Genomic DNA, 19,763 nt, shown 5'->3' with positions numbered 1-19,763 from the left:
CCCAAGAGTTGCAGAAGGCAATGAAGATCTTTCAACATGGGTCTCTTCACCCCTCAAATAAAACTTTTAGATCTTGTTTGTACAAGGAATCCATTTTCATCTCTCAAAAAAAAGCAAAGGTTTTTACATAGTGCCAGAGCTTTTAGAACAGGCACATAGAGGTATGCAAAATTTTCCCAAGACTTAGATGATTGTTTGTGGCACTCACTATGTTTACTCCCTAGGGGAATGGATGCTTGTTGTATTCCCATCTTTTGCAATAGCTCTAATACATTACAATAGCTTGTGGTGACACTGACAAACATTGAAAATTTACAGCTATTATGGTTTGCCCTAAATCTGTTTCGGAATAGGGATGCACAGCAAGCACATGCTTGTTTGGGTTGCATCTGTTGCTCTTGCCTTGTTGATACTCCAGTACCACTTCATGCTTCCTCTCTTCTACCCAGCTCAAGACCACATCTCCTGCTGTGTTGGTAACCTGGCTGGCTGGCAGCCTCAGGGAGGGCTGTCGCACAGCCTCGAGTGTAGGTTTGACAGCCTGTTCAGACAAACCATCTGATCACTGCCTGCTTGCTGTACACCAGCCACTGCCAGTCACCTGCTGGACATGCCAAAAATCTGTGAGCTGGCCCAAGGGGTGCTGTGCATGTGCTAGCCTGTCCCTGGCTAAAGTGCTACTGCTTGCCAGCAAGGTTGCTGTGCTCACAGAGTTATGAGGAGAGGATAAAGGGAAAGTTTAGAAGAAGAGAGAAAAGCTCTGCACACAGTAATTATATAGCCTCTCTAATTGCTCATGGTTTGTGAGCGTTCTGTATCTAATCCTACTGTGATTATGCCAATTTTAGTGTTTTGATGTAATGGTTGGACTCAATGATCTTAGGGGTCTTTTCCAACCTTAACAATTCTATGATTCTGTGAAATATGCCCCTTGGAAACTTCCTGAAAGAGATGCAAATGTCTTAGCAGACAAATATTCAGGGCCAACTGTTCTGGGTTAGTTTCAAAATCAAACCTAATCTTTAACTAGGAAGATAAAATATTTTCAAAATACAAATTAGAAATATTCCTATAAAGAGTATGAATAAACTTCTTATTGTGCATTCTTTGTGGTTTTTAATGTGCTCATCAGCACCACGTAAGCACCCTAGCCTCCATCTGGGACATTTTAATGGCAATTCTTACCAAAGCCATTGAAAGTTTTTGGTCCACTCTCCTTTTCTGTAAAAGACACCTGTTTAAAATATATTTGCTTTTGTTGAGAAAGAAATTATGAAAAATTGCTTCAGCACCGATGGGTGTCTTACAGCCACCTGTGCCACTTCAAGTTCTCTGTACTCAGACAAAAACAAAAGCTGTGATAGCAGCTGTCTTTATCAAAACCAAAACAAAACCTGTGAGTTTTAAGAATAGAGAAAAGGCAGTGGTAGAAGCAGGGAGGGTTGTTCCTTTTTTGCATGTGTCAGAGTATTTTGACATTAGACAATGAGGACAGTGAAGAGGAAGGATTGAATGACATTGGGGAAGGTCTAAAGATCAGTATTAACTGTGGTTAAGTTGGTCAGAAACTCTTTTGGGATGGATGTTCATACCAAAGTGCTTCATTTATCTTTTTCAGGTGCATTGATTCATACTTCTGTGATTGCCATCCCATACCCCCTTCATCTGTAAAGGGAACAGAGGTTGCAACATGCTCTTCAAAAAACTCCTGAAGGAAGGCTAAGACTAAGACTTGCTTTTGCATTCTCTAGTATGAGATCTGCTACCCGTGATCCATACAGGATAGGGGAGCATGATTTTCTTCAATGGCTCTCTAGCCACAGCTCACATGGGGAAGTGGTACCGTGGTCTTGCACCAGAAGACTCAAAGAGAAACAGGAGCCTCTGTGGAGCCATGAGAGATCATGGAGCTGGCTGCTGCTCCTGCCTAGTCAAATGCCTTCTGGCCTCAGGCAGGCAGGGCTTTGGGAAAGCCTCAGGAGAGTCATAGTTGCCAGCTGAAAGTTCATTCGTTGAAGCAATGTCCAGCTGAGAATATTATGTGAGGTCGACTGCTTCTTCCCCTTCAGCCGCAATGGCCCATTTGCAGGCAGCGTGAGTCCCTACATCCAGCTATATGGATGAAGAGAGGTGATGAACTGTTAGTTTTCTGGCTGTGACAAAAATTATTTTCTCCCAAATAGGAGCAGTTTGGCTTAAGGCCACAAAGACCTGTTTGTAGAGGAAAGTATTATGAATAGTGTATAGCAAACCCCAGACAAGATTCCATCTGCGGGAACTTTGTATCTAAATATCCCTGAAAGAAGCTTGGGTACAACGAAGTAAAAAAAGGAAACAGACAGACGTGCCTCTTGTCTTTTCCGTGCCTAATCATCACAGTCTCAGGTCTTTTAGGTGCTGGAGTGTGTCCAAAGAAGGGCAACAGAGCTGGGGAAGGGTCTGGAGCACAAGTCTTATGAGGAGAAACTGAGGGAGCTGGGGTTGCTTACCCTGGAGAAAAGGAGGCTGAGGGGAAACCTTATCACTCTCTACAACTGCCTGAAAAGAGGTTGCCCAGGGAGGTGGTCAGTCACCATCCCTGTGGTATGTAAGATGGGGTATTTATGGATATAGTTCAGTGATGGACTTGGCAGTGTTAGGTAAACAGTTTGACTCAATGATCTTAGAGGTCTTTTCCAATGGCAAACAATGCTATTCTGTTCTGTAGAACTACTCATGTTTGATTTTAAAGAAACAACTGGATGCAACCTATGTTCAGATACATTAAAAAAATAATAATGAAAGAGTGTGTGTCCCACTATAGTAACTGGCACTGTGCACTCTAATTTTTTATTTCTCTTTTCTTGGTACTCTATTCCCAAATTGCTAATTAGAGTCAACAAATTGGCTGTGGAATACAAGAAGACATCATGTAGTCTGCCAAAAAGAGTGGCTGGCATTTGTACAAACTGGGTGATGATGTGTTTGAAGACTTAATGTTGGAAAAATCTTTCCGCATTCTCTTCATCCTCCCTGTCCTCCTACTGAAGTGACTCAATTTCAAAGGCAGCAACATATTGCTCCTTTGTTGTCAGAGGTTTGGTTAACAGAAATTAAATTCCCCATCAAAAAATTTGGTCCTCTGCCAATTAAGTTTCGTCGCTGTGCTAAATAACCACTAAGTGCAGGCCCTGAGTGAAGGGCAGCTTGAACATAACCCAGCTGAAGTGTTGTGATAGTGGCTGCAGTATTTTGGCTTGGCAAGCAGAGAAGTCTTGAATGTGTCTTCTGCTGCAGGGTAATGTATGTAGAACTGCTGCAGTCGTGTGGTGCTGCACAACATATGGACGTGTGTTGTGCTGTGTGTCCGTGTGCTCCCTCCCTGTGCCTCACAGCTCACATACGGGTGTCTGAAAAAGACTGTTTAGAGTGGAGCTGGATGTTCCAGTTCCTTTCTGTGCTGAATGTGTCTGAAATGGCAGTGTTGGTACCATCACTTGCTTTTTCTTGGTGATTTGCTATCCTCATATCCCTGTGTATTGGCCAATGATGTGCAGTGGCTCGTTTGTTCTGAATTTGCGTGGTAATACAAAGGTTAAAGCAGAGTCCTGATGTTAATTTTCCAAGGATATTTTTACTGGCACAGTGGCAGAACATTTGGATACCGATGATACACAGAAATTACTGCAAGTATTATTTTCCAATAGAATCAAAGACTATTATGAAAGCTTTTCCTCAAAGTAACTTGCTACAGATGGATTCTGAAGTGACATTGGATCTAAGGGTGGTATCAGGAGGGAGAACAATTCCCTTTTCTTCCAAAATCTCCTACTTCATGGAGCTTTCAATTAGCCTAGGATTCAATAATTTTCAATAAGCCCAAACTTGGAGTGATGGTCTTGTTTATAAAAAGGGAATATAACTAAAAGCATTCATCTAGGCTGACCTGACTCCTGCTACTGTGGTGTCTTGGGAAATGGAGCCTTTTTGATCATACTAACCAAAAATATTTCTAGAATATATTTCCCCATTGATAACTGTTGTCTTGAGGAATTATGAACTTTTTTGAATGAGGCAGCATGAGAAACGTTAAAGCCTGTAGGTGTGGGCATGGAGTTTTTTGTGTGTCATCCCAAATCGTCTGGGAATAAAGGCAGTGTTTGGGCCACAGGGCACACAGGCTTGCACAAAAGGATTTGTATGGCAGGAGTTTGCTGGGATACATGGTGTGTGTTTGTGGCTCCTTGGCTGTAAAATGGGAATGTCTTATTTCTCTGATACATTTCTGGGCACAGCAGTGAAGCTGTTGGAACAGAAGCAGTGCTAAGTAGGCTTAATGCAGATGATCACTTTTCAAGGTTTGCATCTGCCATCATATATTCAGCCATTAGTAATTCTTGCCGTATATCTTAACAAAACAATCTGCAAAATCCTTGGCTGCAGGCTGTTTCCAAGTTCAGATATGTTGCTTGTCTACTGGATTTGGAAGAGGATTGCATGCATTGTCACACTGCCTTATTCGACCCTTTGATCTCACTCACAGTTCTTCATGCGTAAAGATTTTGAGAGTGTTGGTTTCCTTTTCTCTTCAACACAAGCATCTAATCTAAAATATCTAATTTGAACAAATTGCAGATATGAAAATAGACCTTTAAGACAAATGTTTATTGGCTCAGAATTGGAGAGGGATCAACTTGAGTGGAAAACACAAGCCTTGGAGTCAAGATGTCTGAATTCCTTTCTCAACATGCTAGATTTCCAAAGTAACTAGAAGCAAGTCTTTTGGTGCCTCAGTGAGTTTAAAGGATATTTGGCCCTTTCTTTTATTTACTATTTGAGGTTTTGGTTGGCTTCCTTTTAAAGATCTTAATTGCTTTAAAATAATGGCATTATTGTCAACAAGGTAGTAAGTTTCAAATAACTGTTGTATATTGTATATACTTACTGATTGTGAAGAGTAGTAAAAAAAAATATAAAACGTAGCATAAAAAATAGGATATATGTAAAATAGTTTTACTAGCTGCTTCACCTACCATAGAATTGTTGCACTTTTTCCTTTACAGAGTTCATCTCTAAAAAAATTAGGAGTTGGATCATAGGTTCTATCACAGGATTAGAAGCTGGCTCTGACATGAAAAAATACCTTGGATACTATTTATTAAAGAAGTTCTCGGTTTTAACTCTGTTTCTAGACATTGCCTGGAAAATCTTTTTGCTGCCTGTGTTTTTGTTTTCAGTATACTTAATAAGTAATCCCATTGTTGCAGCTTGTAGAGTATTTGTTGTTATCATCTCAGATTGTGTTATTTAATAGTGTTGATTAGATGTATAAAGGATGATTAGATGTATATAGTATTGATTAGATGTATATAGGATTAGATGTATAAAACCCAAATATTTTAAAGCAGCACTACTAACCTGTCATTATTCAAGATATGATTCATTCCAGGAGTCAAACGTCCATGTAGATCCTCTTATTATTTTCTTTAATATGCTGAAAGTAAGTGGATACTCTTGATACTTTATATTAATACAGCCTCTTACTTTTGGAGACTGGGGGCGAAGAATGACTTTTTTTTTCCCATCTTGAAACTCAAAGTCAGGTGGGGGTTTTTTCTGATTTTTGTGTTTTCCCTCCTTCCCTGGTGTTTCTACCCCTGAGGTCTGTACTCCTTTTCAAAAATGAACTTATGGAGAAAATGAGAAAGAGTATTTTTTTAATGAAAGTTCATCATAACTAAAGGAAAATTGAGGGTAAACACCCTTGAGTAGTCAGTATGTATTTATTTCCTGTCTAGAAGAGATAATTGGTTTTTTCTTCTCTCTTTCCTTTACACAGTTACAAGATTTAATGTGTCCATCTGACTCCATATAGATTAATCTGTCATCTTAAAAGACTAATCTGTTCTGTTTCTCAATTATACGATTCTTTTAATGCTTTTCTGGGTCCAGAATAATTTTTAACTTGTTTTTGTTGAAAATATGTGTGCTCAATCCATGAAAAACATCCTTTAAAATGGTTATTTAATTATTTTCTCATGAGTATTTTTGTAATGGAAATTACTTTAGCACACCTGCACTGTCTTTGTAACAGGGCAAAAGCAGAATTGCACTGGCTGTGAGGTAAAATTTAAGCATTATGTATACTGGACATTTCATATCCCTGTTTCTGCCAGACTGGTGAGTTCTTGTAGTCTGACCTCCTAAAAGAAGGCCAGTGCGTTAATGAACCAGCATATACACAGGGAACATTCTTAATGTATTGCCTTCTGCCTGCCTGCCCTAGTACTCTGCAAATTTGTCTTCAGTAATGCAAGCAAATCATTTATCCTACCTTCACATTGTCCTAAGAAAAGGAATAAGGATGGAGAAAAAAAGAATGACAAGGGGCAGGAGCAGCATGACAGTTACCTACAGTAACTCACAAAAGTACTGCATATGTGCAGAGAGAAGGAAGATTTCAATGTTTTTAAGGCATCTGCATTAGCTGCAGAGGATAGATAGACATGCATCCCCCTCTTGTCTCCAACCCACCAGGGCTCAGCAGCCATTTGGCAGCCTGCAACATGAGCCATATTAGCAGCTGGTAGTTCAGAGTACAACCAGCCTGCTCAGTGGGTGATCGTAGTAGTTAGGATTGCTTCCCCAAAAACTGCTGTCAAGTTTCTCTTCTCTATGAGAAGAGTTCTGCTTGAGAAATGACCTAAATTCTGTCTCCTTTGAATAGAGGTGAGAGTAAACGATGTCTCAGAAATGACAAATGGCTTCTCTTGCCCCCATCTCTCCCTGTGGTCACCACACACAGGAGGGATACCCAAGTAAAGATACCTCGTGTTACTGCAGTGGGACCTCCTCTGCCACTGCCAGCTGAAAGTACAAGAGTGTCTGTATGCAGCAAGTCTGCATTAAATCCTTTTATTCACTATGGGCTTAAGCGACATGTTTGGAAAAATGTTAGAAGGAACTTAGTTTCCTTATTCTTCAAAATTACCTCTGTGGGTTTACCTTAATCAAACATCAAAAGCTGTGGTAGTGATACCTTGTGCAGTTAAAGCAGAAAGAGATATCTAGGCCAAGTAACATAAATCCTTTATCTACCAGATATTCATTGCAGCTTAATGGGAACTCAGAAACCCTCGGTATGCATTTCTTTGGTCAGTGAAGCAGGGGCTCTTCTCAGCTGAGCTTTGTGGACATAGCTGAGGAGGGCTTTGATGTTTGCGCTCCACTCACTGCCAGCAGCTGAGGGCCAGCACCAAGGGACTCAAAGGCACACTGCACGCTGGCATCAACGTGTGCATGACCAGGGTAGCTGTGCAGCTCCTCCTGTTTCCATCCCTCCTGTTCATACACTGATTCTTCTAGTTCCTCCCATTTTTCTTGGTTGATCAAACTTGCTGATGACATGTACACATGCATCTTATCACAGCTGGGTGGTCCTATGAGGATACCCCCTGCCTTCTGCAGATGAGGATAGGCTTGCCTTGGAGAAGGCAGGAGAATTGTATGTATGGCTTTGAAGATTTCTGCTGTTAGAGAAGTGAATCCTCTGGGCAGCAGATCAGTTTTACCCAGAGGCAGGACCAGTTCTGAGAAACAGCTGTATTTCTCTGACAGTCTGGCTAATCTGTGCTTTGTTTTTTATTACTTTGATACAAGCATTTGTAAAAACAGAGATTTGGGTTTGGTTTGGTTTTTTTTTTTTTATTTTTCATTATTCAAATAACTGAAAATCCATATGAAAAGTACATTTGTATGTGTGCCCAGATGTAGAGCCCCTGTTAGTGAGGCCAGCTGGGATTAAAGTCTCATTTGTATAATTTATAAAGGCTTTGGAATTTTTCCTACGGTTTTCAGCCGTAAGCTGGAATTTGGCTTTTGTCAGACTGCTAGACAGCTTGCACAATAAAGCTTCTAACTAAAAATATTTTCTGTGCAGCCCAGAAAACCTCACCATTTAAAATGCAGTGACTATGGAGATGGTTTGAAAGAACAAATTATTAAAAAAGAAAAATACCCCAATAATCATGTCCTGTGTGTTTTCAAGGCTTAATCAGTGAGCTTCATGCATAAGTAGCACAACATAGAGAAAAGCAGAAATGGTAACTTAGGAGGCACATACGGGATGCTCACTTGCACACAAGTACCTTTGCACAGCATCAGATACCCTCTGATGGGTTGCCCTTGGTCCATTTGGGAAGAGCTGCTGAGGTGCAGTGGTTGACTGAGCCCACCTCCTGGGGCTGGCCAACTATTCTACTTCTAGCCCATTTTTCACTGTAATTCAAGGAAATCTCATTGCTTGAACTGCTGGATAAACATCTGAACCCTGTCCAGGTAGTGTGCTCTCCGGGGAGTGCAGCCTCACTCCATCTAATTCTTCCTCCTGCCACAATGGGTGGGTGGGTAGCAAGGAAATACTTTCCTTACACCTCCCAGCTAGGGACCTGCATGGGAGGATTTGGAGGTGCCATGCTCCTGCTGGATAACACAGCAGTGCCTGCAGTGTGTTCCTTAAGCTGTTCTGTGGCTTGTGGAGTTGCGAAGTGACAAGTATGTCATCTCACAAAGGGGTGGTGGAGTCACTGTGTGCACAGCTCCTGGAAAAAAGCAGTGCAGCCTACTCCAGCAGAAGTTGGGCTTGTGGGGTGAGGTAACCAGTACAAGAGATAGGAACTGAAATTGCATCTCTTTGCTCCCCAGCAAAGTATTTTTAAAATTATTTTTCACCTTTTTTCCTTCTTTCTTTCTTAAATAATCTTGCAATGAGCCCAGCTTTCTCTTTGATTTTGTGTGGTGATGAATCTTCTCATTTTTGCTGGCATTTCACAGCTGTTTGTTCACAGCTTTCTCCAAATATAAGAACAGAAACAGACCTTCAAGCAGAGGATTGTTGTCTTTTTGGTGTTCTTGAGCTCTATGTTAAAAGCCCTGCGTATTTTTCTAATCAGGATTACAGAATTAATTTGCATGGTTTATCCTCTGGTATTTTTTTCTGATGGAGCAGAGTTTGTATCTCTTTTGTGAAAATTTTTATGCTTCATCGACCTTACTTTTGTAGTTGTTCGGCTGCTTTTCAAGAATCTCTGGATTAAAAATGAAGTTTACAGAAAGAAAAGCCTTCGTTTAGGTAATTTGAGTAACTAATCAAAGTGCCTTTATGCTCTGTATAGTTTCACTTGGTAACTGCTGTGGTTATGGAAAACATTTCTCATGTGTGTGAATGGTGCATTTATTCGTAGCCATTTATATTCGGTTGCATTTTGACTGTAAATAACTTTTGTTTCAGCAACATGAGCACAAAGTTCAATGAGCAAATGCTCCTGAGGGTGTTTTGATGTTGCTCTCTGCATTCGAAAGTTTATTTACATAAGGTTTCCATATGAATTTTCCTTCACTTCAGTGGGTAGGTGCAAAGGATAAATTTGTAGTAATAGCACAGCAGGAAATGAATGTCTCTCCAATTGAGAATTTATGAGTATCTGATGCTGTCGTTGTTTCTTAAGAAAAGCAGCAGGATGCGTTCATTTTGAGGTACTGTCAGTGTGGATTTTTGTTCTTTTTGTGTGCCTTCTTTCAGAAATCTGAAGTAAAAATTACACTGATGCATTCTAGCGAGTAGAAACAAATATGACAGGGACAGCCAATATATGTGTGTTCAGTGTAGCTGTAATAACTTGTTTTGATTCATGTTTATTTGTGTTTTGCTTCAGCATGTTGTGTGCATGGGAGTGTCATAAATTTACTGATGGTGAAGTATTGATAATTCTTATGATTTGCCTAGAAAAGTATCTGGTACCAGATGGCCAGGACATAAAATTTCTTTCCTTTGAAAAATACTGGGATATTGAAAATGCATTTTATTGCAAATTAAGATGGAAAAAAAAAGAAAAATTTACATGAAATTTCTGGGGGAAATTACTTACAGGGGAAATATTTGTTTCAGAGCTAATATTTTTGATTTTTATGATTTTTGCGTCATGAAATAAATTCCTTGGATCATATACAAATGTCAGGAATGTATCCTCACAAAAAGCACTTTGAAGCGAACACATGGAATGTTTTATTTCTGCAATATCCACACATTGCAGCTTTTACAGAGGGATTTGGACTTGTTTCCATTCAGTTTCAAATATCCAGTGGTTACTTACTTAATTTTCATCTGGGTTGACAGGTAGTATTAATGAGCTGTGTAAAGATCTGCATTTTAATGAAAGGCTTAAGAGGGAAATACTTGGCAGTGTGATGAGGAAGGAATTTCCAGGCACTGAATGAAAAATGTAGAAGGGCTGAGAAAAGAAGGGGGCAAGTTCTCTCCTTCCATTTACACCTGTGGTAATGAGGACTACAGACCAATTTTGGCCACTGAATGATCTGCAGTAGCTGCAGTAACATCTGGGGCTCGTTGCACACCAACCCAGAAGTGAAAGCAAGAGTCAAATGAATAGAACTGGGCTTTTTGTGCAGGTGGAGTTGGTAGTGTTATGGATATGACCATAAGGCTCCTTGTGAATGACAGGCTTCATGGTTCTCTCATGTGGCAGAGCTATTTGCTGATCAATAACAAGGTGTAACATCTGAGTGCCAATGAGAGACACTTTTAACCTCATTTATGAAAGTGGCATCCATGTAATTGTCAGTTTAAAGAAAAGATGGAATGAAAATAGCCTACACTTAGTTTGACCGGCTCGTTCTTTCTAAAGAGTTGGCAGTTTCTATCGTGCAAGTGTCAGCAAGACTTTGAGGGATGTGTGACTCACAGCACTGTATAGCCCAGATTCAGGATCAGTGTGGCATGTCTGGTGCTCTCAGTGAGAGCATGTCATCCACAGGGACTGCGCTGTGCTAGGTCACATCCCCACAGTTACATTTGGCTTTCATGAAAGAGTGCTGGTACAGCCTCAGCTTATCCATTCTGGGTCTGTGCTTACAGAACCATATAGACCACTTAGATATTTTCTTACTCATCCCAGGGAAAAAACAGTGGGAATGATTAGATGACTAGAAAACACGATCTGGGATGATCTGGGATTTGTTAGCCTTTTTAAAAAAAGGAAAAACGAAAAGAGCAAACATCTTAAACTGTCTTGTTTAAATAGAAACAAGGAAGGTTCAGCTTAAATGTTAGGAAAACCTTTCAACATTAAGATAGGAAAACATTGGTGCGTGCCTGGGGAGCTCTGCAGCTTCAGCAGTCATTAAGAACAGGCTGCCTGTATATCTGCTGGGAGTGATAGAGGTATAGCTCATAATGTTTGGAGGCAAGGGGAACACCAACGTGATCCCATTTCTTTTATGGCATAGGGCTCTGCCATGGTATCTTGAAAGCAGCAGTAACTTGTACTGCAAGCTCTCTGCAAGCTCCCCTGCAATGCAGCCTTTTGAACTTTATGGTTCACAAGTCAACTCTGAATAAATAAGCATCAGTTAAATGAGGCTCACTTTACAAAGCAAAAATGGAGAAAGAATATTCACTAATGACTGTAAGACATGGCAAACATCCTTCTAAGCATGTTGTTATGGCAAAATTTTATTAGCTCATGCTGAGATAATGTCAGGAGCTGTATTGGATGTGGCCTCTTACATCTTTTACTGCTGGTAGATGCCTGAAGAGAGGTCCTGCCCCTTCTTCGGTCACTGCTTTAACTGCTGTTAACTCTCCACAATCATGCTGTCACCCCTGGAGTTTATAGTCAGCTAAATTACAATGAAGCACTGGGTTTGAAAACTCTCTTCTTTTTAAAAATTGACTTTAATAACTGCTGCAAAATCCATATTTCACTTGGGTTACCCTAAAACAAAACACTCTTTCTGGGAGCAGCAGGTCATGTTGATCTGTCATATACACATTTATTTGTGAGTCAGGGGGTCCTGACATACAGTCTCACAGGGAAAATACAGGGCAAAATAGCTCAGTTCAAGGCTGACGTGTTCTACTCTTGTGTCTGTTTTCTTACTGGAGGAAAGAAAGACTAGCACAGAGATTACAAATTGCAATTAATCTTTCTCTTTTTTTCTTTTATTTAATAAAACATGGGCTAAGTCTGTGATTTTCTTAAAAGAGGGGCACTGTATCTTCTCCATTCTAGTTTTCAGAAAGGCTGTTAGAGGCACATGCTCGACTCCAGATTTTTACATACTGATTACTGTCCAATAATTGAATTACGTGTTTAAGGATCAGCAATCTCATGATTTATTTTAACATAGATTAGATTAGATCAGTCTACCACTGGGCATATGAGTCAAAAACATATGGCACAGAGAAATGTCTGTGAATGGAGAAAGGGTTTTTAGTGAATTTCGCATACCATATATTTAAGATATTTCTCCTTTTTTAGTGACTTTTGAAATATTACCTGGTAGAGGAAAATGTGACTCTACACGAACTTTAACTCATTTTGAAACCAGCACATTACTTGCTGGTTTTCCTCAGCCTTTCTACAATGCCTGTATTTTCACTAAAGCTTTTTTCCGAGTTTTGCATGCTGGTGTTACAGAGCTTTGTTGCAGCATCTCATGTCAGGGTATGTATGGGGCATCCAGAGAATTAAAACATAGATGTTAAAGTGAAGAAAAGTGAAGCATCTCTATATGGCAAGTAGCTGCAGACTCTAATTGTCAGAGCGCTTTGAGTGGGCCAGAACTATGCCTAGATTGAGATGAAGTATAGCCAAATTTATGGAATGTAAGTCCATCCATATGTGTCTTTTGAGACTGGTTTGGTGTAATGTCAACTGACAAGTGCTGAGTGTGCTGAAGACAGAGTCTCTGTTCACTTGGAGCTTTCCTGTCATCTCTTCCATGTCATTTCCAGTGGCCAGACACAGAGTATGAGGCTAGGTGAGCCTTTTATTAGAGCTAGTATGGCTCATTATCTTATTTTTATGAACCAGTAATCACTTCCTGTGGCCTGCTTCATAACACAGCGATTCCTGCACTTTTGCACATGCTGCTGTGAGCAATCCTTGTCATGTCTCTTTGGAAAGGCACTGAGACTTGGTTTAAAGGGCCAGGGTGGTAAAGATTTTGATACTACTCTCAATAACCAGGATTAGGTGAACTTGTTACAAGTTTTGGTCTTTTTTCCATTCATGAAGTATATATAGGTTTTCTGTGTAAAACCAACTTTGTTTCTCTGATCCAACTTCTCGACTTCTGATTTTGAAGGTAAAGGAGACAATAAGGAAATTTGAGGGTTGCACATACTGCTATCTTTTGTAAACAAACAAATCTTTGTTTCCTCTCTGCTAACCTTAATTAGTCATTTCTTGTATGTTGCTCCATGTTGAAATTTAAAAATCCAAACTGGAGCAGTGAACTTCTCAGTGAATGGTTAGGAGGATGTGTTTTTTTAGGAAGTGCCCTATGTAGTACCATCCTGTTGGTTGAGCTCTCTGAATAATTAACCTACTGTTGCCTGCAGTGCAGTTACTGGGCCAAGTTCATTTCTGCTGGCACAGGAAAGTCATGATTTCACTGGGAGGGACATGGACAGTTGTTTTGTTCCACTTGGGAGAAAGAAACATGATGTTTTCAGTGGGGTAGACAGTTTTCTTTCTGGGGTAGATGCTTTGACTCGAGACAGTCTCCCCTCTGATGTTACCTGGATTTTGCTGACTGCAGAGCAGTGTATTCACCGTGCCCTGCTGTGGCCTTTCCTGGGACACACCTGCGTGGGTCAGTGTGCTGTGCTTTGACCTGTCACAGTGTAATCCGTGTGCAGCCCTCTGCTGTGGATACTTGGAGGAAGAAGTTTTCTGGAACAGCACTTCTTGAGAGATAGGCGACCTGTAGAATGCCATCAAGAGGAAAATAAATTGGATTTAAACTTAAAGCTTGGGAAGGAAGTGTCACAACGAGTTAGCAATCGTCTGCTGGGATAAATGATTAGGAGCTGTTGTTCATTTTTGAACAACTGCCTTTCATAGACACGGAATAGATGCGAAACAGTTAGGGAAGCCGCCTCTTGAAATGACATGAGCTTGGTCAGAACTCCTGTTCAGGGCTTCAGGGTGCTGAACTTTCTCAATATATATGGGGTTTTTTAAGTCTGATTTTCAGAGAACTGAGCATTGGCAGGATATTCATGTGTGTAGTGATTTTGTGCTATAATGATTCATCCTGAAGGGAATGAAGGTGAACTTGGAAGTAGGTTTTATTTCACTGAAATGGAAAGAAACTGAAAACCTTTAATTCAACAGTTTATAATGAGCAGTACATTACAAGCTCTGAAACATCAGCCCAAAAAGAAAAAGCAAATATGCTATTGGCAGAGAAATAATAGTTCAGGATGTTGAGTTTGAAGAACTTTTACCCCAAAAGTAATAAATAAGAAGTGACAGGTTAAATCTTAATTGTTTCTCTGGGCACCAGGTTGAGGCCACTTTGTGCTGGGAAATGGAAACAAAGGCCTTGAGCTTCATATTGCGTGTAAGTCAGTGCCAGCAGAGAGCCTGTATTGGGGGGGCTGTGACAGGCAGCATGCCTGTCACAGCCTAGTCTGTATTAGCTGGAGTTTCCCAAGCACTGATTCAAAACATGGCACTAATGCAGCCTGAGGGAGATGGATGTGCAACTCCCCAGGAGGGGCCAAGGCTTCCAGGATGTCAGTCCCGCAGCACCACTCACCCATCTGTGAGGAAGCATCAGGGTTAAAGGCAAGAATGTTTAACTGCAGCATGGCTCTGTCTCCAGCCCAGCATTTGGCTAAGCAGGTCTGCTCTGGGGGAGTCCTTCCCACCGGTGCCCAGCTCTGACAGAGCTCAGTAGTCAGTCTTCTCCTGGCTCCCACCCCTCCATCACTTCACTCCTGGCTGAGCCTCTAGGCAGTTCAAGGAGCCTAGGAAGTACTTTCAAAGAGTGAAAACTAAACATTGATGTTGCTTTTCCACTGACAATTTGCATTTCTAATTTTTCTTAAGTTTGATGTGCCTCCCTCCTCTTTAAGTTCAGAGCCTCCCCCCCAGAGCAGCAGTTCTGACCTGTGCATAGTCCCATATTTCAGAGATGGTTTTGATTGGCCTTTTAAATTTTCTTAATTTTTAAAAATTGTCACATCTGCAAAAGTAAAAAGGTCCAAGAATTGTAAAGCAGCTCCATTCCTAAGTGAAACGAATCAATTGCTGAATGCAGATCTTGACTGCCCTGAGGCTGGATGTTGCAGTAGGTCATGGGCACAGCAGGAGAAGCACAGGATGGCAATTGAGGGACTAGAATAGTTTACTGGCCTGAGTGTCAGCACAAAACTATGGAAGAAATGTTAACATAGGTACGAAAAGCTGAAAAAGGAGGCTTCCTTATCCAGTGAAAGTCAGTAGCAGGAAAAATCCAAGTGATTATGTGTTCACGCTGACAAATAATGTAAGCATTTGTTAGACTTCAGGAAGCACCTCCTGACTTACAAAAACTAGACTGCAGCTCAGTAAGTGACAAGTTTGTCTTGTGGGGGGAAACGTCTCTCAAAGTCCATGGAAAATGAAAAATGGAAAAATGTTGTTATAAAACACTTCTTCATAGTCCAGCTTGTATTATGAATACAGATTAAAGTCATAAGTATTAAATTGGTACTATATTTTAGAGAAAAGTTCTTGCAGAAGCTTCATATTGCCTTTAGGCCAAGTAAAGCCTCTCAAATTTTTAGAAGAAAAAAGAATTAAAGTGGTAAATCAGTCACTAAAGAATCTCTTATGTTTTGAGTACTGTGTGAGTGATGTGTTTCATGTGATGATCTTCTGGTCATCACTAATAATGAGGGAAACGGTTCATGTCTCCACTCCCCAACACAGCTGGTGTACTTTTTTCTTCAGAAAAATGCTAGAACTTTACTATTTGGGTGTTTCGGGTGAAAAGTGTACCGAAGACCAGTTGTAAAGATTATAGTGGGCTTATCCCTTCTCATGGTGCTGCTTGATTAAGACAAACACATTGTGGCACTTAGAAAAGGACAGAGGCTTTAGAATACTTGTTCAAGATTTATGTTAAATCAAATGCATCTTCCTGGCTTTCACACTTTCTAGTAGGACAGAATTTTAAAATCACAGTATTGTCTTCTGCCAAAAGCACATCAAAATGCAACTCAAATCCATGGCAATATTATGTAACATAAATAATGTCCTTAGTGTTTACAGCTATTTAGCAATAAAGACATAGCAGTCTTTGTGGCACAGAAAGAGCGAGAAATGGCTTCAACCATTCCTGCTTCTTTAAAATGCAGACAAATAATATCCTTTAAGTGTGAACTTCCATTTCACGGACAGAACTTGTACACTTTCATTTAAAGCTAATAAGGGAAGTTTCATTCCAACAATTTAATGCTAGCACTGTCAGAGTCTTTCATTATTCTGGACTCATGGACTGCTTTTGCAGAAAACAGCTTTAAAATATAGGCCAACATTAAAGGATTTTGAAATGAGTTGAAAATGCTCTTATTCCTCTTTTGGGTGAGTCCTTTATTTTAGTATCTATAAGAGAAGTTCTCTCTTCTCCAAATCCTTTCTCCATGGGAGGAATCAGCAGGGACATTGTAACTTACTTGAAAGTTAAGAGGCTGAAAAGCTTTAGAGGAGGCATTGTAATCTGTTATAAAACATGTTCAGGACCTAGGCATAGATTTGGAGTTGTTGGTAGCTCTCCAGCTCATAGGAGGGAAGCATGAGATGATTAGATTACTAACAAAGTGTTAATCCCACAGCAACAAGGAAATCTGAAAAAAAAAAAAAAGAAAGAAGAAAATCCTTGTGTTTACACCAGATTAACTACTACGAAGAGGAAAGCATCTCCTTTCATGGTTGCTTTGAGATGTATAATCTCTATCCTTTTGACTCTTCCAAAGTCCACATATGGAATATGTTATCATTACTAATAAAAAACCTGTTTTAGTTGCAAAGCATTCTCACCTCATCAAGAAATCAGTTCTGTTAGCTTTCTGCTTTTATACAAAAAGTATTTCTCAAACCCAGAAAAACTTGATGACACAGGGAAAAAGATGAGGAAACAAGCTTGCAGTGAATCACATCTTTTGTTTTCCCAAGCTGCCAGGTCAACATTCATAACTGTCTGTCTTAACTCACACAGATTGTCCAAAGACAGGTGACTCTATTTTATCTTGTCACTCAGTCTGAATATTAAGAACTGTGTCTACTTGGCTTCAAGATGACAAGTTTAGCGTTTTGAGGTAGTGTAGCTGAGGTTACTTGGTAAACATGCTGAGGGAGTTAGTAGGGATCTTCAAAGCCCTAAAACAATGTATTTGAGGACTCCCAGTGCTGTGAGTCCCCCAGTGGTGATGGTGCTGCAATACTTTTCTGTGGACAGCTTGTAGAATGCTGCATTCACTGGGCAGAAGAGCATCCCTTCTGGTCAGTACCTCCTGCTAAGCCAGTTCCAACCCAGTCATGCAGTTTTATCCTTCATAATGATTGTGACTGTGCTATTGACTGAAATCTTACCCTGTCAGACTCTGTAGGAACTCAGTGGACAAAAGTGAGTAAAATTCAGCAAGCGGAAGACATAGTATTCTTATGCAGTTTACATGAGAGCAAGTGCTTCCTGCCTATAAAGAAGGCAGGTTCTCAAAATGCCAAAGAGTTACAGGTTTGGGAGAGAAATGTTCCTCCATTCAGATTCATCACTTTGCCAGCAGTGAAGCAGTAGTCAGTGGGTCAGGTCTTGAACAGGCATCATAACAGATGTCTTGGTGGCAGCATTATGGGAATTCAGAAACCCTGTACTTCACAGACAGACCGAGGCATCCTTCCCACTGCTTGTGCTTGTGTACATCTGTGCACCACATGTAAGGACGTTTTCAAAAAAAAAACACAAAAGGATTTTTGCCCTTGTCACATGTTAGTGATATTTGTATAGTGGTGAATATTGGAACTAATCAGCCTCCTGGGATCCATAATTAGGCTTGGGATATTATGGTGCAAATAGATATTAAAGGGCTAATATTCTTACATTCTCTGTAAATATCTCTTCTGCATCTACTTGCTGAGACAGAATGCAGAAAAAATAGGCTTCTGTTCCATTATGTGCTTTTTCTTCAGTTGTCTTCTGTAGAGCAGCTAATGTAACTTTAAGGGTTCACAGTTTGAATACGATAGGCTTCATTGATTTTTAATTTCCCACTGCTAGTGTTTGCTTCTAAGCACTTTCCAGTGATGACAGACAAGTGGACTATATCATGATGTTCTGCTTTTCATGAAGTGGGTGTTCCTTTTTATCAGTATACTGAAACTTAAAACGTCTGGATTCAGACTGGAAACACATAGTTGAACCCCCAGGCTCAGCACGTTTGTTTGTTTGTTACTATCTCCTGAGGTATGGTGCTGAGTAAGAGCTACATTGCCAGTCTGTCAGTAGGTGACAAAACAAAAATCATGCATTGTCACTTGCCTTGCAATTCACAAAGAACAATCCAGAGTCCCTGAAGGAAAATTTAAAGGTGACAGTGAGACTGTCATTCTATTTTGTTTTTCACACGTGGCCCCAGGTTTAAAAAGTGGAGTTAAATCATCTAAATATGTTCAAGTCTGGAAATGCTGAGGGTCCAGCACTCCTGATGGCAACATCATTTCTTTGGAGTTCATATATTGACACTGAACACTGACATTAGCCTTTTGTTCTCACAAATCTGCTGTTAAGAATAAATCAGCTTGAATTTATAGGTGGAACCCTAGGATCCAGCCCCAGTGACACCCTCAGTAGGAAATGTACAGGTCTGCGGTGGATTACCCTGCAGTCACCTGAGGTGGCTGTTGCCTGGGAATATGGCACAGGTTCTCTCCATGCACTGCTGAAGGAACAGGTGAAGCAAGTTGCCACATGCCACACTGGAAAAAATACAGAGCTTGCCAGATCTCGCAGTTTTATAAAGTATCTGAGCTCTGGGGACAAATCCGTTAAGACGAATTATTGTTGTCAGTGATGCTTCCTGTGAAAAGTGAGAAACCAAACTGCAGCTCATTCTGCTTTGAGGTCTTCTGATTAGGCTTTGTCTACTCTAATGTTTTCCACAAATAAGAGCAGTGATGTATTTTTATGTAAATGGAGGGGGTTTACGGCACACTGATGGGCTTGTGTTCTTACATTATCTGTAAATCTGTGTAAATGAAGGCTATTTTTAAGTCCTGTGCTGTTCCAAGGCTTGTTTGTATTTTACAAGAGGTAGTAGTGTGAGCATTATAATGTAAAAGGGGAGATCACCTTGTCTGATAGTACCAAAAACCAAATAAACTCTTGAGTAATGTGAAGAAGATATTTACTTACCACTTAACCTGTTGGGTTTTTTCTTGCCTTCGTATACCAGACACTTGCAAAGTACAAACAATAAAGAAGTATTCAGGAATTAATAAGTTTGTGATCTGAGGTCTAAAATATTTTTTTTTCCACATTCATTTGTTGTAGAATCATTCCAAATGTGTGGTTTATCTTTCTGTTTTAGGCTCCTAAGGACCCAGTCTCTGGATTGGTATTATAATAATGTCAAAAGCCGCTTTAAGTGCTTTGGAAGTGCCAAGGTCCTGAAGAACTTGTACAAGAAGCATAGACTGGAGAGTGGAGTTTGTCCTGATGCGATAGGTAAGAACAGCTGTCTTGATTTCTTATAAGATTTATTCTTATCTACTTTAACACACAAGCTGAGACAATGGAAATTCTGAGACTATTTCAAGAGAGATTTTTTTAACACAGTTTTCTTTTTTGCAAAAGAAATATCTCAGTGGAGAAAGAAAAGGATGAAGTGTCTAGAGAGCTATTTAAGAATTCAAATTCAATTATTCAATTAC

At 40.2% G+C, this 19,763-nt stretch overlaps 1 protein-coding gene across 7 annotated transcripts in view; it reads left to right on the top strand.

Annotated features, from left to right (window-relative positions):
• LOC121671525 (myosin VIIA and Rab interacting protein) overlaps positions 1-19,763 on the top strand; it is a 207,428-nt gene that overhangs the window by 133,710 nt on the left and 53,955 nt on the right. For all 7 annotated transcript variants that reach the window (XM_042043407.1, XM_042043405.1, XM_042043403.1 and 4 more), the window contains exon 4: positions 19,421-19,557. In XM_042043407.1, coding sequence (XP_041899341.1) covers positions 19,421-19,557 — 137 coding nt within the window. The remainder of the gene's footprint in view (positions 1-19,420; positions 19,558-19,763) is intronic.

The sequence above is a fragment of the Corvus kubaryi genome, unplaced genomic scaffold (genome assembly GCF_017639235.1).
Source record: "Corvus kubaryi isolate FWS band 111438036 unplaced genomic scaffold, C.kubaryi_AGA036_p1.0 37398, whole genome shotgun sequence".
Lineage (NCBI taxonomy): Eukaryota > Metazoa > Chordata > Aves > Passeriformes > Corvidae > Corvus > Corvus kubaryi.
The sequence above is the reverse complement of the archived record's forward strand: the minus strand, read 5'-3'. Positions and strand labels throughout refer to the sequence as shown.